The following is a 22,296-nucleotide window of genomic DNA, read 5'->3' as shown; positions in this document are numbered from 1 at the left end:
ATCATCTTAGCCTGGAGAGGTAAAGGCTGCTGTGAGCCATGCTGGTGCCACTGCACTCCAGCCTGGGTGACAAAATAAAACTCTGTATCAGGAAAAAAAAAAAAGAAAACCAAACAGCAGCAACAACAACAAACTCTGAAAAGGAAGGACATTAAGTAATAAAAGCTTTAATTTTTGTGAAAAATGTGTTCATTTCTAAAAGCAAAATTGTTTCACAGGGACATACGTTTCCCATGACTTTCCCCAGACAGTGAAGTGGGCCCAGAGAACAGTGGTTCAAATTCTCTAAAGGTTGTGTTACTTTTCTCCATCAAGTTTTCTAATGAATGAGAAACTCTTCACTGTGTGAATTTAATTGTACACATACTTTGTCATTCTTGTCTTATTCTCCAAGCCCCATTCCCCTCCTATCCTGACCTGTTCCAAGGATTGGTGAAGAAAATTTCCCAAAGATACATTCTCTGATGCAGTCTACAGTTCAGGAATCCGATTCTTTCTCTCGTGAAAATATAAAAATAAAAAAGGACATGCATATGCATGTGCAGTGATTGTTTCACAATATGATTACATGCCCTGCCAAAAAGGTATAAAAGGAAGGTAAAAAAGGTGAAACATGCTTTAGTTTTAGCCCACACAAGAAAAGTAGGAAAGAAAAGTTATGGCCAGTGAGTCTTTTACTGTTCCAAGAACAGATCCCTGGGAAGAAAGAGTTGTGGAAGGCACTAGCTCTTCTGGAAGCCGTAATTAGTATCTGTGGAAGTTTACATGAGCAGAAGTGAGAGACAGGGAGGAAAGGGAGGAGAGAAGGAACTAGAAGATTCTTGCAGCCTTTAGAAAGGAAAGGCAACCCTAGAAGGGAACTGAGACTTTAGGGGTAGCCTGCTGTCATTTTGCAATCTTAATTAAACTCTTACTTACACGTTGAAAGTCTGACAGAGGGTACAGAATTGGCACAGGAGGAGTACTAGCAGCAGTGGTTCCTAAATGAAATGGGCTATTTATGCTTCATTACTTTATTATTCAGAGTTAAATAAACACAGGCAAAGAGGATGATCTCTGCTTTCCAGGGACTAATGTGGAAATGGTAAGCTCAGTCTTCAGGCCACTCCATGTACATGTATGGGACTATTGAGGGAAACAAGTAGGACAGCGATACAGTAAGAAGAGGGATTACCCAACTGTGAGGAGGAGGACATTTCACTGATGAAATCTAAATGAGGTCACTTTCTGTTGATGACCTGAGAGGACTATGAGGCTGTTTTCATGATGTGAGAAATCCTTGTGCTCCAAACAGACAAAGTCCCGACGGAAAAGAGAGAGCTGTTTATCCATTCACTGGGTAAAGGTACAATGAATGGTTTACTGGATGAATTATTACAGACAAGAGTGCTGAACCAGGAAGAGGTGGAGGAAGTACAACATGAAAATGCTACAGTTACAGCTAAGGCCCGAGCTTTGCTTGACACCGTTATTCAGAAAGGGACTCTGGCATGCCAAATTTGTATCACATATATTTGTGAAGAAAACAGGTACCTGGCATGGACGCTAGTACTCACAGCAGGTAAGGATCAGTGACTGACACGCAAGTTCACCTAGGGGCTATCATTATACCTACCTTGTGATGTCTTTACTAGTGATGTAAAGTTGCAAAAACTTTCTTATCTCTGCCTTTGGGCCATATTTCTGTAGCAGGGGCCCTATTGCATGTCCCTTGACTCTGCTTTGTTTCTGTTCCTTTGTCCTCAGTGGCCCTCTTCTGTTTAAAGTTGATTTCCTGTTCTGAGTACTTGGTAGCTAATTTCTTGAAGGTCATAAGAACTATCTAAAAAACTTCACACTATATTTTCCACTGTTCCTGGTGAGGCATAATATTAGATTGATTTAGTGTTTTTGAGTCCAGGGTATCCCTGGCACTTATGTAGTTGTGTGACATGAAGTTTTAAGGTCTATAATTAAATACATTTTATAAATTCTCTCCAAAATATTGCCATCCATGAAAAATAAATTATATTTCAGAGATGGCGATACACTCAGAGAATACAATGAATGATTTTAGAAAAGTAAGGATTTCAAGTTGACTCTTTCCTCCAGTTGCCTCCTTGTATTTTCTTTGGAGTGAGATCACCCACTTGCCTGTTACCAGGCTGCAGATCATGCTGTGAGGCCTGGACTGCCTCTTCCTGCAGCCCCCTTAGGGCCTGATGCAGTGCACAGGAAATGAGCTGGCCCATTCTTGTGATCCCTTGGACCTACCACATGGTGAGGATGAGAGTTCTGGTGGACTCCTAGTCACTGGTTTCTGTGACACTTCCTAAAGCCATTTCAGAGGCAGATGTTCTTTGAAAGCAAAAGCCTTTTTTTCTAACAGTTAGGGGAGGCTTATACCTGTCTAAACAGACATGGGAGAAGTTTATGTTTTCATCTATGTGTATTAAATATCACATTTTTTCTGGCAATGTCTCTTTCATTTTATACCCCCCAGCACTCTCGATCTCCTGACCTCGCGATCCACCCGCCTCGGCCTCCCAAAGTGCTGGGATTACAGGCATGAGCCACCGCGCCCAGCCCTTCCCCCCAGCACTCTCTAAATTAAAGAGCATCTTGAACATTATTTAATGTCGTTCAGTCAGAGTTCTGGGATGAATCTTTAGTAGGGAGTGTTGTAAGGATTAGGGTAAAGTTTTCCAGAGATGATAAGTTACTATTTCTGTGTCCTTCTTCTTTTTCTAGGTCCGACATCTGGAAATCACCTTACTACACAAGACTCTCAAGCAGTACTGCCTTCCTTCCTAGGTAATGCTGTTTTTAAAGAAAGAACATTATCTGAACACTATCTTCCTTGACATTAATGTTGTAGGATGATCCACAGTTAAAGGGGCTATGGAGAATTCCCATAGATTGATCATGTAATTTTCTTTTTGTAATCTATTCTACTTTTGTAGAAATTGTCCCCACAGCTTCACTATGTTTACATTAAAAATTCTGAATCTCTATCTCAAATCTTGAACACCAAATAAGTACCATGCTTCATTATTTAAGCCTCCTGAAATATTCCTTCACATCTCTTAGAGAACACTTATCTAAACAATGTCAGAGCTGAACGTGCCATTCTTCCCCACCCTGCTTCTCCTCCAGTTTTGTGTAACTCAGTTGTTGGTGTCACCATCACTAGTTGTTCAAAGCAGGAAACTGAAACTCATCTTGGCCCCTTTCATGTCAAGCACCTCCAATATTCAAGCCATGGCCAAGTGTTATGCATTCTTCTCCCAAATTTGGAACCATGTCTCTGTTTCTACTTCTATTTCATTAAAAAACCCCTATTCATCAAGGGCCCTCTTAAAATTAAAAAAAAAAAATGTATTTTTAAAAGCAATTTGGAAGCTAAGAATGCAAAATTTTTAAATTAAGTTCAGGTATTACTCTATTGAATGTATTAAGGTTGATTAACTCATGAATGTTTTCCTAAATATTTTACAGCATGGGATACTCAATATATAACCAAATACTGTATTTTCACTAAGAAAAATTGCCTCAAAAATAACCCATATATTTCTACTTAGTTTTTTTATATTGTTTTCATTCTTGTTTATGAAGAAACAAAACATTCCTTGTATGAAATTATTATTTTATAGTTTTCTCCAATATATCCATTCTAATTATTTCTTGCCCATGTCACCACACTTCATGCTGCCTTTATTTATCTGATTGTATAACAGTTTCTCAAGCTTGTTTTCAAAATTAAATATTATTTTCTTGAGTTAATGTTTTCTGAAAAACACTCTACAAATCTAGAAAACTTATTTCTATCTTGAAACAAAGATTACATTAATTTCTTTAACAAGTGCATCACATTGTTGGATGGTGTTGAAACTGTGATGAAATAAAAACCTCAAGGATTTTTCCATATAAACTCTGTGAAAACATTTCCTACTATGTGCAATGAATGTTTAGTGCTATGAATTCATCTAGTGTGCACCTTGATTTTAGCATTTATCGTTCTAGTTGGAATATTTAATAATCTCCTCCTTCCATACGTATGCATAGTAGGAAGAGATCCTGTAGGACAGAACAAATGTTCATTAAAAAATATTCCTAGTGCTTACTACCATGTCTATTAAGTAAATAAATAAAAAGATAATCATATCCCTTAAAATTTTTTGGTAGATTTAATTAAGACCTCCTCCCATTAAATTTTATTCTATGGTTCAAATCTTTTGAAATAAATTTATATTCTAACTATTTTATCTCACACATTTGATTGTTTTCTGAGCATTTTTTCATGCATGGCCTTGAAAAGCTTCCTTTCTAGATTTTTATCTAAAATACTTGTGAAAATACTGATCCTGAAATATGAAAGGAGATCCCTGTATTGCACACCTGGAAATTTCTGGCTGGAAAGTATTCCATTAGCAGTGAAATTACTCAGTGGTGAAAGATCAGGATTTTCTTCCTAAGAATGCATTTCCACTTTTGTGACTTCATCCTTAGGTGAGGCTTTAAGAAACACAAAGCGAAACAAAGAGGGATGCCAATGTTCATGATGTTCTTTGACTCCTGCAGCTCCTCAGGCAGTGCCAGTGTGGGGCAACCCTGCTATGCCTACATCTTCAGGCTCAGGAAGAAGCGTCAAGCTTTGCTCCCTAGACGAAGCTAAAAGAATATGGAAAGAAAAGTCGACAGAGGTGCCATGCTCAGAACACAAGGATAGAGTGGGGTGAAAGATATACTTGAGGCAATTATGAAATGCAGTGGCTTTTTATTAGAGCTGTTATCAATGGAGAATCATACTTCTGCTTTCTTTACATTAAAAAAAAAAATTCCTGTATCTTAGAATCCCAGGTTTATAGAAAGAGTTCCAAATCGGATCCAATTCCTGCATATATAACATCAACAATGGTAACTATTGAATGTTCTCTGAGAGTGGGCAGTGTTCTAAGCATTTGGACATGATAATATATAATGTGTAACCTTAAAATAATCCATCTTAGAGATCTAGAAGCTGAGACATGGGGTTGTTAAATGTTTTGCCCAAAGAAAAACAATCAGAAATTGGACAACCAGTTTTAGAATTCAGTCATTCTTGCTTTAGAGCTTGTGCATTTTTCAAAATCCCACTTATCAAGAACAATGAAGTCAGTAGCTCACCTGCCATCTGGGCCTTTGCAGTTTCTATGCCTACTCGAAGTTGCACTCAATTCCGTTCCGCATTTTCAATGTATAGTCGATGGGATTTGGTATCCTGATAGGTCTAAGAGAGGGAAAACGGTCATAAACTTACCAGGTGAATATTAAATTACAGAGAATAAGGCTACTCATCCAAACTGCATTTTCCTACAGATTTATCCAATAATGGACAAGTCAAGTCGCACACGTCTTGCTCTCATTATCTGCAATGAAGAGTTTGACAGTCTTTCTAAAAGAACAGGAGCTGAGGTTGACATCATAGGCATAACGATGCTGCTACAAAATCTGGGGTATAAGGTGGATGTGAAAAGAAATCTCACTGCTTCGGTAAGGTCTATTATACCATAGAGACAACGGTCACGCCCTTCGTGTAACTAAACAATATTAGAAAGCTTGGTTGTAGGACCAAGGGATATAATCTTTTGATTATCTAAAATATAAACTTCCCATAGGAGGGTGCTGTATGCTACATGTTCTCTTGAAACATCAGAGTCATTCAGCACGAGCCTGGTTTAACTTAGTGGTGAATTTTTTTTTAACTCAGTAATGCCACATTCTCTCTACAAGATAACTCTGAATGACTTCCTATGGCACCTACCTTCACCTTTCTCAAAATTAAGACTAAAAGTTTTTTTGGCACCCCATTGTTTGTCATGGAATTCCTTAAGAAATCCATAAGTATTTATTTATTGACTTTCCAAGGCTCCATGAGAATTAATCACATAGTCCAAAATCAGCGGTATGGTCTCTTTTAGGAAATGACTACAGAGCTGGAGGCATTTGCTCGCCGCCAAGAGCACAAGACCTCTGACAGCACCTTCCTGGTGTTCATGTCTCATGGTTTTCAGGAAGGCATTTGTGGGAAGAAATACTCTGAGCAAGTCCCAGATGTATTACAACTCAATGCAATCTTTGAAATGTTGAATACCAGGAACTGCCGAAGTTTGAAGGACAAACCGAAGGTGATCATCATCCAGGCCTGCCGTGGTGGTGAGTGCTGATGCCTTTGAGAACACCAGACATTCGAATACTGTCCTCATCTGTAGGCATCCAGGAATTTTCAGTTTATGTCTGTTTGTTAGTGTCAAAGAACACATATTGTCAGCACTCATCTTGTGGCTTCTGTGAATTGTTTGATGGGTTGGTAGATATTTGTTTCATTTTCAATCCTGAGACTTTGATGCTTGCTTGTTTTTAAAATTTGTTTGAGGATTAGAAGAAATAAGAATTGTAGAAAAGATTGTTACTTGGATGTATGTGTCTGTGTGCATGTGAATTAATGATAGAGAAGATACATTGACAAATATGATTGAACAGGGCTAAGAGGAGAACATTTTCTTCTCAGCCATTGGTAGTAGTAACAAACCAAATTTGTCTTTTCAGAGAACTGTGGTGTGGTGTTGGTAAAAGATTCAGTATGAGCCTCCAAAAATATATCTTCACCAACTCCAGGAGATTTTGAGGATGATGCTATTAAGAAAGCTCAGATAGAGAAGGATTTTATTGCTTTCTGCTCTTCAACATCAGGTAACAGGTTTCTTCTAGACATGATATCTTGGTGGGGGTTACCAATACAAAAACTAACAACCACCCACTAGAGGCTAGATAGCTGTGCGAAACTTTAGATAAAATTTTTGAACACAAACTACAGCTTTGTTCCAAGTTATACACACAATTCCCTTTATCCACAGAGAGCAAGTAAGCATATCTTTTTATTAAGTTGGTAATTCATGAGCTCCTCTATGTTGCAAAACATTTTAGAAATGTGAGCAATAACAGAGAATTAAATGGAAGTCGATCTGTGCTGTAATACATTAGAATCTGACTCTGCATAGAAAAGGTCCACCATGTTGAGACCATTCAATGGACCAATTGGGCCCGACATCAAGTATTCATAGCAGAAGGGTAGGAGCAGGGTTCAGAAAGTAGAACAGCAAACAAGGTACTTTGGGCCCCTAAATTAAAGTGGGTTTTACCTAGAAGCATGAAGTATATAAAACAGAATATACATGCATTATTTTAAGGTATGCTTTGCAGTAAGAATCTTGATCTTACTGATTGATCTAGTCATTTACTACTTTGTAAACTAGCTCCACTAGTTCCTCCCTGGACTTTCCTTGAATTGCTCACTAATACATATGAACATAAATATCATTTTTCTATGGATTAAATAAATTGATATATGTGAAATATTGCACATGACACAGAATGAAGTACACATTAATAACTGGTATTATTTAAAATGTTTTTATTTTATAACTTAATTCTGTTACTTTTCTTAACAAAGTTTAAATAAAAATCACTTGAATGCTTTCAGCCATCTTGAATGGCAGTTTCCTGAGAGCACTCACATTCTCTTGGTCGCCTGTGGCCCAAAGGCCCTGCATCTGCTCAAATAGTTAAATTTTCTAAAATATTTTGTACACTGAGATATCTTCTATCAGAAGAAGCTTGGTCCTATATTGTTTTGAACATGTCCTGGTGCAGACCTCAATAATACTTTTTCAATGATCAAAAACAGTGAGACACACACAAAAAACATACATTTCCAGCCTGAGTACTTATAGTAGAATTTAACATTAGACCTAACTGTTCTTTAATATCCTTTGGTCCCAGCATTCTACATGACATTCACAGTTCTCTATATAGCTCTGTATATAGCTCTTTTCCAAATCCCAATTTCTTTCCTCTACCCCATTCTTCCTTTTTCTAACTCTCTAAAGTTTACAACTATTTGAACTCAGGGACTATGCCACGTTAATACCTGTACCATATACTGCACTTTCTAGAGAATCAGTAAAAATATACTCACTGTACCTTGAAAACATTCACTAAAAATTACAGTGAAGTGTATGGAAAATAGATGAATTCCACAACATGCCTTACCTGGAGCAGAAGCACTAGGGTTTCTTCTCTTTCTTCAGGCAAGATCTAGTCTTGAGATTTGAAAGGTGCTTTATCAACAGATAGTGTTTCTTGGAGACATCCCACAAAGGGCTCTGTTTTTATTATGAGACTCATTGAACATTTGCAAGAATATGCCTGTTCCTGTGATGTGGAAGAAATTTTCTGCAAGATAGGGCTCTAGCGGATGCTATTTTCACTCTACTTCCCTGAATGCTTGGCTATTGCAATTGGAACCATAGAAAGCAGGTCCAGACATGTTTATCTTCCAATAATATCCTTATTTCCAAAAGAGTTTTACAGTTCTTTGCAGAGCGAACAAGCCAGGAGTCAGATCCAATCTGTTAAGACTCATAGCATCAATAAAACAAAGATTTAGTTTCACCTTCCTCCTGCCCTGCAGAGACAAATGAGTGGACTCTAATTTGCCTGTGTCCCTCATGGCTATTAGATCCAACCACAGATTTAAAAAGTCCCAAGGAGGATCATTCAATGCTTAGATAAGCACATGGCTATACTTGCTGCAGATGCAAGTACTTTTTGTTTTCGTCACTTATTTTGCTATATTTGTTGTAGTCTTTTTGGCATGAATCATGAAACTTTTCAGAAAAACAGGTCTCCAGATTTTCCTTTCTCTTTTAGGTTCAACTTCCATTGGAGCAGCCAGATGATAAAGCACAGATGCCCAGCACTGAAAGAGTGACTTCGACAAGACGTTTCTACCTCTTCCCAGGACATTAAAATAAGGAAGCTGTATGAATGTCTGTGCGCAGGTATGTTGGGAGTGTGGGAAGATTGAGGAAAGTGTACTGAATGTCCATTTTAGTCAAGAACTCTGGGTCTACAGGTGTAGAATTTTTAATACAAAAATTTGAAATTTGAAATCCTCTAAAATCCAAAACTGTGTGAGCGCCCACATGATATTCAAAGGAAATGCTATAGAATCATTTCAAATTTTAGGTTTTTGGATTAAGGATGCTAAACCAGTTAGTATAATGCAGATATTCCAAATATACAAAAATACCTGTAATTTGAAATACTTCTGGTAGCATGCATTTTGAATAAGGGATCATCAATCCATGATATAATATACAGAAAATACTGAAGTAATGCCTTTCTTCTTGTCAGTGTAGAGCACGTTGCTCTTCTCCCAAAGTTTTTCTTTTAGACCCTTGAGGGTCAGCTGATACTGACCTAGAAGTGGGCATAAGTCTATGAAGGCTGACTTTTAGATGTTTCTCGTCTTCACCTCAGCAGGTAATGTTTTAAAATAGCATGTGGCCTTTCCTTTTAAGATTGTGTATGTTCCCATTGGTGGTATAACTTTATAACTTACATTTCTTTTAGCAAAATTCTCTTTCATGTTTTTCTTTTTCCCGGAGGAAACCAAGAGTTTCTTCATTCTGTAATGGATTTTGGAATTATGTCTTTTTCATAATAATCTTTTTCAACATTTTAATAAATCTGGTATAAAAATAAAAACGCGTCATCAGTTTTCTTCCACACTGGAGAAATGAGGTTGGAAATCAGAGGGAATGTTGAATTTAGAATGTTAGACTTCATTTATGAGACCTGAACTGGCCATTGGCACCATTTTTTCATTCAAAAAACCATTTTCTGTGCTTTCTGCTTTATGGGTGCAGATACAAATTACCATAGATACCCGACTTCAAAAAAGTTAGAGCTCAACAGGAGAGATGGGGAGAAGACAGACAGTTATGACAGCGACTGTGCAGTTTAATAAGGAACTTTTCTCAAATCCCACAGTTTACTACTGACATATCCATGAGCAGAACCTGCAGATTTCTACCCTTTGTTAAGGTATTTAAGAGAGAGAAAGTAAATTTTTTATTAACTCTAGACCCTCAGTAGTTCACGGACTCCTTGAAAAGGTAAGACGGCCAGGCCATCAAAAATGAAGCACTTGGCTGATGGTGCATGACACCCTGAAGAAACTCTAGGATGCATGGTGTGCACAGTGAAATCCCTGCATGGTGCAGAGAAAACGAGTTTGGGGTGAAATCATTCACTCAGGGATGTTAAGATTTAGGGAGGATTGGAAGAACTACCGTTTCACTTGCAAATATGAGCCTTTTCTAATCTCTAACCTATTAAATCAAAGTGAATATTTGACCTTTTAAAAACCATCATAGTTGAACAAATTCATTACTTTTTTTTTTTTTTTTTGCCTTTTATTAACTGTTGGTCTGGGCATGTGTTTTCGGTGTTCTCATGCATCTTCTACTACAACCTGAGACTGTATCTGTGATCAATCTTTGCTCAGAGAATATCAACAAGCAGAAGTGAATTGTCAGCCTCAGTAGAAATGAACTGTTAAGGCAATCTTAGGCAGTGGAAGGAAAGCATTCCTGGGAGTAAAGAGATTCCTTCAGAAAGATCTCCAATCAAAGGGTAAGATGACAGGGAGATGTGGAGGGGAAGACACCATCATAATTCCTCAGCATAGTTTAAACAGAAAATACATTTACTGAATAGATGATCATTTCCTCATTTCTTTTTTGTTGTTGTTCTTGGCTTTGTTAAATATCAGTTGGTTACAGGTGTGTGGTATTCTTTTGGAGTTCTCTATTCTGTTCCATTGGTCTATGTTTCCGTTTTTTTGTACCACTACCATGCTGTGGGGTTACTGTAGACTTGAGTAGCTTGAAGTCCAGGAATGTGGTGACTGCATCTTTGTGAAAAGCAGTTTCGAGATTTACCAAAGAACTAAAAACAGAACTACCATGCGATCAAGCAATCCCATTACTGGCTAAATTCCCAAAGAAAAATGTACTGTACTATCAATAAGACACATGCTTTCAGATGTTTGTTATAGCACTGTCCACCACAGCAAAATCATAGAATCAACCCAGGTACCCATCAGTAGTGGATTGGATTTAAAAAAATTGAATTGTGTTACATATCTGCCAAGTACATAGACATATAAATGCAAATCTTGTTCTTTGCAGCAACATGGATGCAACTGGAGCCCATTACCCTAAGCAAAACCAATTTTCACACTACTTGCAGGCCAACTGTCTTATACACAGAAGCTGAAAAAGCCTAAGAGTTGGAGTCCTGAGCTACTTAGACATTTGGTATTCCAGCAGGGCATATTGCTGCTTTGGCTTCATTCTCCTCATTGGAAAAAGAAAAAGTTGGAATAGACAGAAACACATAAACAGAAAACCAAGTACCACATGATCTGACCTATAAGTGGTAGCTAAATAGTAGGCATACATGGACATAAAGATGGAAATAATAGACACAGGGAGCTACTAGAGGAAGGAGTGAAGGAGGAGGGCAAGAGCTGAAAAACTACATACTGGGTGCTATTCTCACTACCTAGGTGAAGGGTTAAATCATACCCCAAACCTCAGCATCACATAATATACTCTTTTAACACACCGGCATGTGTATCTCTGAATCTAAAAAAAAACAATGGAAATGAAAAAAACAAACAATGAAATATAAACTATTTGGTTAATTCTTATGGGAAAATGCAAGGAGCCTAGTTAAATTTTACTCATTCAGGACATGTGTTTTAGAAAAGCTGAGATAGAAAAGCCCACTGATCAGGAGAAGAAAAGGATGAATAGAAGAAGGTTTGGGGGCCACGAAAAGAGAAAAGAAAAGGGGAAACCAGGCTGAGGTGTCAACCCACTGAAAGATGTTTTGCCATTTGCACTTTTTTCCCCCAAGGGAAGAAACTAGAATTCAGGACTAGAAAAGCCAATTTGCTGACTACAGGACACTTCCAGCCAATGAACCTGGAAGTTCTGAGCAGCAGCTTTACAATCTATAATTACATGCCCCCTCTCTGCCCAACAATAAGGAAATACCCGGTGACTTCTATTTCTGGGTCTGAGGCACTTTCCGGTGCTGTGCGAAGAGACAGAGGCTGTTAACTACGGCTTGTGAGTCAGGCGTCTTTTTCTGAGTAGAAGCTGGGGAGTTAAGTCTTAGAAAACCCTTGATTTATTGCGTGTGTGACAGGCAGACATACCAAAAGGGAAGTGAGCCAATAAGGTGTATGTTGAATCTTTGTCTTCTTGGTTGTGCACAGTTTGAATCACTGGACCTCGTGTGGAGACACTGAAGGAGAGTATGTTCTCTAGATGTTTTCAAGTCAGAAAAAAGTTAATTCCTTTCTTTCAGCTTCCAGTAATCAAAGAGAGAGTAAAGAAAGAGTAAGTTATTTGTGTGAGAAAACTCCAGAAGTTTCTAAATGCACTCTGAAATCTTCTCTGCTTCCTCTTGATTTCAAATTCTGCTTCCTGGTTACATCAGGCATCCTCAAGCCTTTGTGCTCCAGATCACAAACCTTCTTCCCAGAATCAGATCTGATAGCCTTTGTGTTCTCAAGGTGTTGCTGTCTCTTGTCTGGAATTATATTTTTGGTGTGATTAAAGTGATTCCATTTATTCCCACCTTTCTATGTAGCCCTGGTACAAACAACTCTAATTTCTTGTTTTGTTATCATAGATTTTTTAACTGGCCTCCCACTCTCCAAAACTCAGCCCTCAAAACCAATTTTCACACTACTTGCAGGCCAACTGTCTTATACACAGAAGCTGAAAAAGCCAAAGAGTTGGAGTCCTGAGCTACTTAGACATTCCAGCAGGGCATATTGCTTCTTTGGCTTCATTCTCCTCATTGGAAAAAGAAAAAGTTGGAATAGATCCGTGGTTTCCAAACCTTATAACATATGGGAATAATCCATAGACATATAAAGAAATCAGGTGACTACCCTTTTCTGACCCTGAATAGCTCAATCTTGAATAGACTATAGAAATTTATTAACTTTTAAAGATGTGCAGATAACTCTTATGAAACTAGTTTGGCATTGGTTTTTCTGCAGGTTAACATTATCAGGAAAGTTGATCAGTTAACTCTCACTTCTCACATGCTAGAAATCTATTAATGTAATTTTCTTACTCAGGAACATTCAATGGCTCCCTATTGCCTTTTTAAAAATATATAAACTTTCAGATAGGTGTTTCTATCTTTCAAAATATACTTACATTTTTCCAGTAGTCCTTCTAAGGCATAATTTCAGGTTCCTAAGAAAAAAAGCAAATGTTTACTATATTTACTTCACCCATATTTTTTTCCTTATTCCTTTGATTCTCCCCGTAGTTTAATTATCTCAGGGTTTATCTCTTAACTCGCAACATTCAACTTAATCTCCTAAAATGCAGGAGTTGATTTTTTTTAATTTCTCTTCTTCATGATACTAATAAAGCATTTATCCAGGGAGGAGTAAGTCATATTCATAGCCATGGATATCTCTTTGGCTGGGAAGGCTGACTTCACTAGCCACTGGACTGGAGTCAGGAGATCATTAGATAATACTTAGGAGAAATCAAAAGGCACTAATAAAAAAAAAAAACAAGTAAAATGATTCAATAATTATAAACAATGATGTGCAGTTGGTCTTTGTTAACTAAAACTTCTGAAAAACAGTATCCTATATATAACATCTAAGGGCACTTCACCACTTTGTCTGGGACCAAAACTGTGGTCTTGATAAATTTTGTCCTCTAAATTATTCCATTCATTTTTGTTATCCTGAGAACTTCAATTCAGTGATTATTACAATAATGAAATATTATCCGTAACAACTTTAAAAAGATACTGTATGACAGGTATTTCATGAACTCTCTCTGAATGAATACTTGAAACCATTCAATTAAGTTTTTGCTATTATTTCCATTTTATAGTTGAAGAAGATATCTAGAAAAGGATTACAAATTTTTCTTTTGGTCAAATGTCTTTTGAGAAGAGTGACTCTAACCTGACTCTCAAACTCAACACTCTAACTTTAAGTCAGTGTTCTACAAACGTCTTCAAACGGTGGCTTTGTCTCTGATCACTCCCACTTCATTACATACTGCATACTTCCACTTACAGTAGTATTCTTTCTAAAGCACAGCTCCGCTAGTTTCCTGGTTACATCAGGCACCATCAGGCCTTTGTGCTTCTTCCTGCAATGCTCCCTGCTGGGAGACCAGCCCCCAGTTTTCGAAGGGGAAAATTCCTACTAGCCCTTCAAGTCTCAGTGCCAAGCCCTCCCTCGTCTGGACAGCTATCTTCCACCTGAGACACACTTTGCTCATGCTTTTCTTAAGCATCTGCTCCATTTAAATTCTTATTTTTTTTACAATTTTACTTATATGTATATCTATCTGTCCACTTGAATCTAAGCTTGAATGTGTAGGCACATGTTTCCAAAATGGTACCCCCACCACTAGCATAGTACCTTTCACAGACTAATGCTCACTAAGTATTTCTGAATAAATAGGAGAATGAATGTGCCTTCTCTCTGCTTGAAACTTTCAATGTGTGCTTACTGCTTGTTAAAAGAAATCAGACTTGCTTAGTTTTTATTAAGTATTCTTCAAGAGTGGGGCCATACTTAAATTGTATTCACTTGTTTCTACATTCACTCAGCTAGTGATTCAGTAGATAATTATTAGGCTTCTCTTGAAGGCCAGAAGTAATGTAGGCCTAGTTTATGGCCACCTGTCCTCACAGAGCATAAAATCTAATGGTGGATGCTGAGAAGTAGGCCGAAAATCACAATTAAAGGTAAAAAAGTATGCTACCCTAAAGAGAAACAAGGTCACCTAAGGGCATGTACCTCTGACACTGTCTCCTTCCAGAGACTCAGAGAAGATTGCATGAAAAAGTGCCATCTGATCTTAGACTTGGAGGATAAACAGAAAGCAGTAGGAAAACAGGAAGGAATGAGAAGGTGGGGGCTGGAAATAGAGATCCCTAAGCAGGGGATTCCTAGAAATTAAATAAAGGGCAGAATATTTAGAATGTAATGAGCAAGGTGGGGACAGTATCAGAAGATGAGGCTGAATAAGAAGGCCTAGGTTAGAATAAGCTGTTTCCAGAGGGATTCCTATTTCATTAGACAATAGGTAAGACTCGAAATGAAATTTTTGTCTAAACCCCTGATTTCCACATTTTTTGTGTTGCACTGCCTGGCTAATAGAAACTCTCTCTGGGCAACAATCTGCACTATAATATTTACAATTTTGTAATTTTTTTTTTTTTTTTTGAGACGGAGTCTTGCTCTGTCGTCCAGGCTGGAGTGCAATGCCATGATCTCTGCTCACAGCAAGCTCTGCCTCCCAGGTTCACGCCATTCTCCTGCCTCAGGCTCCCGAGTAGCTGGGACTACAGGCGCCCGCCACTGCGCCCGGCTAATTTTTTGTATTTTTGGTAGAGACGGGGTTTCACCGTGTTAGCCAGGATGATCTCGATCTGCTGACTTCATGATCTGCCCTCCTCGGCCTCCCAAAGTGCTGGGATTACAGGTGTGAGCCACTGCACCCAGCCAAAATTATCTTGTTTCTCTCTTTTTGAAGTTGATATTTTTTAAATAGTATAAATATAGTCATAATATGGAAGGCAAACAACCTCTGCTATATTCATTTTTACTGGAGCCAATGACATCTCTTAGTTTTTATGAAATTTGATTTGAACCTGAATATAAGAAATGTTTGATTATATGCAGAAGAAAAAGAATAAAAAAGGGAGTAAGAATTATTCCAGTTTCCTTAAGATTCTTGAGTAATCATTCCAGATATGTCCTGGTTCTGGCTCTGGGCTCTAGAGAGAGGAAGGCAAAGTCTTTTGATAGAGGTTAGGGAGGATGGTAGCTACATGAGGTTCTAAAAAACAAAATTGTGAGGCATATGGAGATTGAAAAGAGACTCGGGTAATCAAAGTGACTTCAACTCCATCTCCTGCAGATAGATCCAATAAAAAAAGAAAGGGCCGCAGACACCTGGCTCTCATTATATGCAATACAAAGTTTGACCATCTGACTCCAAAGAATGGGGCTCACTTTGACATCATGGGGATGAAGGAGCTATTTCAGGACCTGGGCTACCTCTGCCCCATACCTGATATTAGATATGTGATTATATGTGTAATTAACTTAGCTACAGAGTTTTATCAGTGAGGAGAGTTAATCCTAGCAACTTTGTATTATAGTAAGAACTACATGACATGATATATGTAGAAAACTAACCATAGTTCTGTTCATACTTAAATTGCTCAATAAAGATAATGATGGCAAGAATGATAGAGGTGATGATAATGATACAAATTGGTTGACCATGAAACAGGAGGAGTCAGGGACTTGACTGTAAGTATTATTTGGAAAGTATTTCCAAAAGTAGAAGTAAGGGAGTGGGGAAGGGAGATGAAAGGAAGATAATATTCCTTAAAAATGCAATAATGAATTCATCACTGCTCTGAGAAACTGGGTTCCAATCTTTCTTCAGGACCCTCTACAATTATGTAGATTCTACCTTACTAGAAGATGGGGAATTAGAGACATTCATCAACTGACTAATGTCATTCATTGGTTGAAATTAGCCCCCAGGAGCAGGTCCTACCTTTCCCAAAATTCTGGACCCACATCTGCACGGCTAAACAGCCCTCAGTCCTTTGATGAACATCTCCCATCTTCAAAGCAGAAAGAACCTGAGGCACAGTGGCTTGATGTGTGAAAACAACCACATGAGGGGGAGTCCCCACTGTAGCAGCACTAAAGTCAGGCAGGCTGAAGTGGTGTGTCATGTAATGACAATGATTTTTCTCAGTTTCATCGTGAAAATTAACATCACATACTACATTGTTTATGAAACTTATGTTGCGTTATTTATCCCTTAAATTTCCTTTCCTTTCTTAATAAATATCGTTGTTACATCCTTTTGCCCTCCCTTCTCCCTTGAAATAGATGCATTTACTCACTGTTTTGAAATCCTTGTGGAAAAATGCTGTTGCTTTTCCTTATGAAAAATTTTCTCTTATGTAACTGAGATAATAGGTAACATTACATTTGTGCTGTTCAATAGGTACTATTGGTTTTCAGACATTAAATTTAATCCAACAGTTTCTCCAAGGCAGGTAGTTGATAGATAGGGGAAATGAGACTCGAAGTGAATTATCATACAAATCATTACATCAGTGTAAATTGGTGAGGTTAATAATAATTTTTAATGATAACATTAAGAAGATCTACTGGCCGGGCGCGGTGGCTCAAGCCTGTAATCCCAGCACTTTGGGAGGCCGAGACGGGCGGATCACGAGGTCAGGAGATCGAGACCATCCTGGCTAACACGGTGAAACCCCATCTCTACTAAAAAATACAAAAAACTAGCCGGGCAAAGTGGCGGGCGCCTGTGGTCCCAGCTACTCGGGAGGCTGAGGCAGGAGAATGGCGTAAACCCGGGAGGCGGAGCTTGCAGTGAGCTGAGATCCGGCCACTGCACTCCAGCCTGGGCGACAGAGCCAGACTCAGTCTCAAAAAAAAAAAAAAAAAGAAGATCGACTGACTCCACAGTCTGATCTCAGGTCTCCCAGACAGAGGCCACAAATACAAACACCATATAGGCTTGACAGAGAACATACATTAAGTTAATCAGGTTAGGTGAACACAGGAAAAATCAGAAGGCATCATGAATGCATCATCATGGACTCAGTACCAGGCAACGCTTTCCATGTTGAAATTCAAGTAACAGAGGCCTGGAATCCAATTCTTTATTTGAAATCTTACAATTTTTCACCCCTGATAATTCAATGTCAAGGTAAATCACATCTGAGAGAGCCAAGGAAATATCACTGAGCTCATGATGGATTCTGTGGGTCATCAGTTTTCACTTCTGTTCTAGCATGTGCGGTTGTTTTTCCATTATCAGCTTATAGATCCATGAGGTGCGATTTCTCCTCATTCCATTGGCGAAGTCATCAATCTCTCTGAGAATCTGTTTTCTCATCTGCAAAATGGAACTAATAATACCTGCATTCATTTCCTAGGGCTGCCATGACAAATCACCACAAAGAGGAAGGTTAACGTGGAAATGCATTCGCTCACAGTTCTGGAGGTGAGAAATCTGAAATCACGGTGTCAGTAGAGAAGGGCCATGGCCGCCATCCTCACTACTGGTTGCCTCAATCAATGTTGGTGTTCCTTGCTTGCAGCTACATCACTGTATTCTCTGCTTTTATCATTATATTGCTGCCTTCCCTCTGTGAGTCTGTGTCTTTATATGTTGCTCTTCCTGTCTGTCTTTGCTCCAGAGCCTCTTTTCTTTGGTATAAACATAGTTGTTCTGGATGATGGCCCTACACTAATCCAAACTAAACTCATTGTAATGGATTATATTTGCAAGGACCCTATTTCCTAATAAGAGCACATTCTGAGTTACGGGGGGTAGGCCTTCAATATGTTTTTATGAGACACAATTCAACTCATCACAATGCTGAACTCAGAGGGCTCTTAGAAAGCAGTTATTCTTTAAACTTATTCTATTACAGATACGTTGTGCTTCTTCAATCAGTGGACACATATTTTTCCCCATTTCTGAAAAATTTGCTTTAAATATTTTGTCTTTTCTATTCTCTCTCATCTGTCTTTCTGGTAATTTGATCAGCTATATCTCAGAATTTCTCATTCCATCCTTCCTACCTCTGAAGTCCTCTCAAATTTTTCAGCCTTTCATTTCTGTTTTTATTTTGCAATCTAGATAAATTAATATTAACCCATAAACAACAAAGATGTGAAACGCTTTGGTCTGCTTGTATGTGCATTTTATAAAAATAAACATATTGGAAAGATTTAGGAGATTTGCTACAATTTGAAGAAAATCACAAATCATCTACACTAGAAATACAGAAAAATTAAGTTAGGTATGTAAAAAATGCACAAAATTTATGGAGATGTTAGTCTATTTTATCATTTACTACTATATTATAAAATATACACAAATCTATTATAGAAAGCTAAAGTTTATCAAACTTTATGCACTCATAGATAATACATAGTACCACTTGGAATGAGAAAAATGTAAACAAATATAAAGATGCAGTATTTTATCCTAAATGCACAAAATTAACCATGCATACTGCACTCCTGTATTTTCATAGCCATTTCCTGTTGCTATTTTAGTGAACTCAAGTTTTGTATCTGCTTAAAATGCCATGTGACACTCATTATCCCTACATCAGCAGTTTGTATCTCCTGTAAATTTCATATTGCTATAAAAAGCAATATCCTTGGGTTTTTAATGTACTTTTCATTGCATTTACTGCAATACCATAGTTCTTGAATAACAGCAGGGGGTCCATACAACATGCCAATACTGATGGTGCAATGTTCCCAAGAAGCAATGTCATGACATTACAAGAAAAAGTAGAATTGTTTGATATGTACTGTAGATCGAGGTCTGGATTTGTCGCTGCTCATCGTTTCAAGATAAATGAATACAGAATGAGGATCAATGTAAAAAAATAAAAGGAGATAATAAAGCTAACCCTGCACTGTCTGCCAGTGCCAAAACCTTGCACTATTGTGAAACAATTTTTAATATTGTTTTGAAATTGAAGCATGCATGTGGTGGCAGAATTTTCACAGATGAGAGACAATAGAAAAGAAAGGTATATTTATAGACTCTAATATGATTCCAGAAAAAATGAAGTCATTGTATACACCTTAAAGCAAAAGAAAGGGGAAGGATGTAAAGGTGGATGCTTTAATGATAGTCAAGGATGGTTTGATAATTTAAAGCACTTTTGCATTAAAAATGTCAAGATATCAGGAGATGCAGCTTTTGGTTATCAAGAGGCAGCAGATTAGTTCCCAGAAACTATTAAGAAAATCACTGAAGAGAAACTATACTACCAGAACAGGTTTTGAATACAGATGACTGTTCTAGTCCAGAAAAAAAAAAAAAAAAAAAAAAAAGAAAGATGCCAAAAAGGCCATTTATTAGTAAGAAATAGAAGCAAGCACCAAGATTTAAAACAGAAAAGGACAAGCTAATTCTACTGTTTTGTGGAAATGCAGTCGGGTTTATCATCAGGACTGCTCTGAGCTATAAAGCTACTAACCCCTAAGCCTGGAACAGAAATGGTGAATACCAGTTGCCAGTGTTTCGGTTGGACAAGAATGCCTGTGCAATGGAGCACTTTTTCTCTATTGATTCCATTGATGGTTTGTCCGTGAAGTCAGGAAATATTTTGCCAATAAGGGACTGGCATTCATGATTCTTTTGATGTTGGACAATGCCCCTCGCTACCCAAAACCTCACGAGTTCAATATGCAAAAGATCAAAGTGGTCTACTCACCACCATATGAAACATCTCTAATTCAGCCTCTGAATCAGGAGGTAAGAAGGAGCTTTAATGCTCATTACACACATTACTCTGTGAAAAGATTTGTGAATGCCAAGGAAGAGACCATCGATAGAAATCACATCACGAAAGTCTGGAAGGGCTACACCACTGAAAATGACATCACTGATATTAAAAAATTAAAAGCTGCGATTTTGGGTGCAGTGTTATGGCCCTATGATCCCAGTTACTAAAGAGGCTGAGGTGGGAGGATAGCTTCAGTCCAGGAGCTTAAGGCCAACCTAGGCAACATAACATGCCCCCCATAAATTTCTGCTAGAGAAAACTGTTTCCAGAAGTTGTCCATGACTTCACCAGGGTTTATGAAAAAGCCAATCAAGAAAATAATGAAAGAGATTGTGGATATTGCAAGAAAACGTGAATAACTTTAAGATATGGATCTTATACAAATTCAACAGCGAATTGCACATTAGAGAAATTAACAGAAGAGAACTTGATAGAGATGTGTGCTTCTGAACCAGTTCCAAATGATGAGGAAGAAGATGTAGAAGAAGCAGTGCCAGAGCACAAATTGGCATTATAGTTTGGCAGAAAGATTCTGATTATTCAAAGCAGCTTTTGACCTGTTTTACAGCAAAGACCGTTCTATGATATGAGCACTGAAACTAAGGGAAATGGTGAAAGACAGATTCGTACTGTCTGGAAAACATTTTAGGGAAATGGAAAAGCAAAAATGTTAGACAGAAATAACTATGCATTTCCACAAAGATACACGCAGTTTGCCTGCTTCTCTTCTATCCTGTTCCACCTCTTCTTCTTCCACCTCTGCCACCCATGAGACTGCAAGACTAAGCCATCGCTTCCTCCTTCTCTTCAGCTTACTCAATGTGAAGATGATGAGGATGAAGACCTTATGATGATCCACTCTCACTGAGTCAATAGTAGATATATTTTCTCTTCCTCATGATTCTCTTAACAACTTTTTTTACTTTAGATTGCTTTATATTACAGTATATAACACATGTAAATTAGAAAATATTTGTTAATCAGTGGTTTTTGTTACTAGTAAGGCTTCCCTTCAATAGCAGGCCATTAAAAGTTAAGTTTGGGGGGAGTCAAAAGTTATAGGCAGATTTTTTTTCTTTTTTGAGACAGAGACTTGCTTTGTTGCCCAGGCTGGAGTGCAGTGGTGCAATCTCTGCTCACTGCAAGCTCCGCCTCCCGGGTTCACACCTTTCTCCTGCCTGAGCCTCCCAAGCAGTTGGGACTACAGTCACCTGCCAACATGACTGCCTAATTTTTTTGTGTTTTTAGTAGAGACGGGGTTTCACCGTCTTAGCCAGTATGGTCTCGATTTCCTGACCTTGTGATCCGCCGGCCTCAGCCTCCCAAAGTGCTGGGATTACAGGTGTGAGCCACCGTGCCCGGTCGCAGATTTGCAACAGTATATGTGGGTCAGCACCTCTAAGTATTTCATTGTTGAAAGGTCAACTGTACATCTCTGTATCTTCCACCTTATATACATTTTCGCAGATTTGTGTGTCTGCCTTTTAATCTGTCCATTATTAAATATAACTAATTTTTGTATTTATACATGCTCTATTTTTACTGTTTCTCAAATTATTGCTTATTGTAGAATAATTACTTTTTGCTCCCTTTACTTACATCCTTCTATATTTGATATAGAATGATTTCATTCTACATTTGATATTTGATTGGTCCAACATCTCAATGTCCTTCAAGATCTAAATTTACAGTCTCTTTTTTTCTGCTGATATGTCCTTATAGTGGCTTGCTTTCTAGTGTATTTTTATACTTCATCTCTCAGTCTAGTTTTTATTTTGAGTGGATTGAAGGAGAAGAATGGCTTCTGTTTCTGCTGCTAGGCAACACACCACATCCAAGACCATGTCTATCCCTCCTTAGATATTTGAGTCTATCTGGCTCCAAGATGAGACTTTCTAACTTGTAGAGGTTCCATGGTTCCGTTATTTTCTATCCTGTTGGTATAGAAATCTGACACAAGGAGACCACACCCCTTCTGGCCAC

The 22,296-nt window shown here is 38.0% G+C and overlaps 1 protein-coding gene across 1 annotated transcript in view; it reads left to right on the top strand.

Annotated features, from left to right (window-relative positions):
- Positions 1–658: 658 nt before the first annotated feature.
- LOC112605953 (caspase-1-like) overlaps positions 659–22,296 on the top strand; it is a 105,069-nt gene continuing 83,431 nt past the window's right edge. The window contains 8 exon segments of the mRNA XM_025355827.1: positions 659–740; positions 1,295–1,561; positions 2,731–2,793; positions 4,561–4,682; positions 5,338–5,511; positions 5,940–6,174; positions 6,568–6,711; positions 8,731–8,865. Of these exon segments, the coding sequence (XP_025211612.1) occupies positions 659–740; positions 1,295–1,561; positions 2,731–2,793; positions 4,561–4,682; positions 5,338–5,511; positions 5,940–6,174; positions 6,568–6,711; positions 8,731–8,759 (1,116 nt within the window). The 3' untranslated portion in view covers positions 8,760–8,865.

The sequence above is a fragment of the Theropithecus gelada genome, chromosome 14 (genome assembly GCF_003255815.1).
Source record: "Theropithecus gelada isolate Dixy chromosome 14, Tgel_1.0, whole genome shotgun sequence".
Lineage (NCBI taxonomy): Eukaryota > Metazoa > Chordata > Mammalia > Primates > Cercopithecidae > Theropithecus > Theropithecus gelada.
This window is presented reverse-complemented; position numbering and strand designations above follow the sequence as displayed.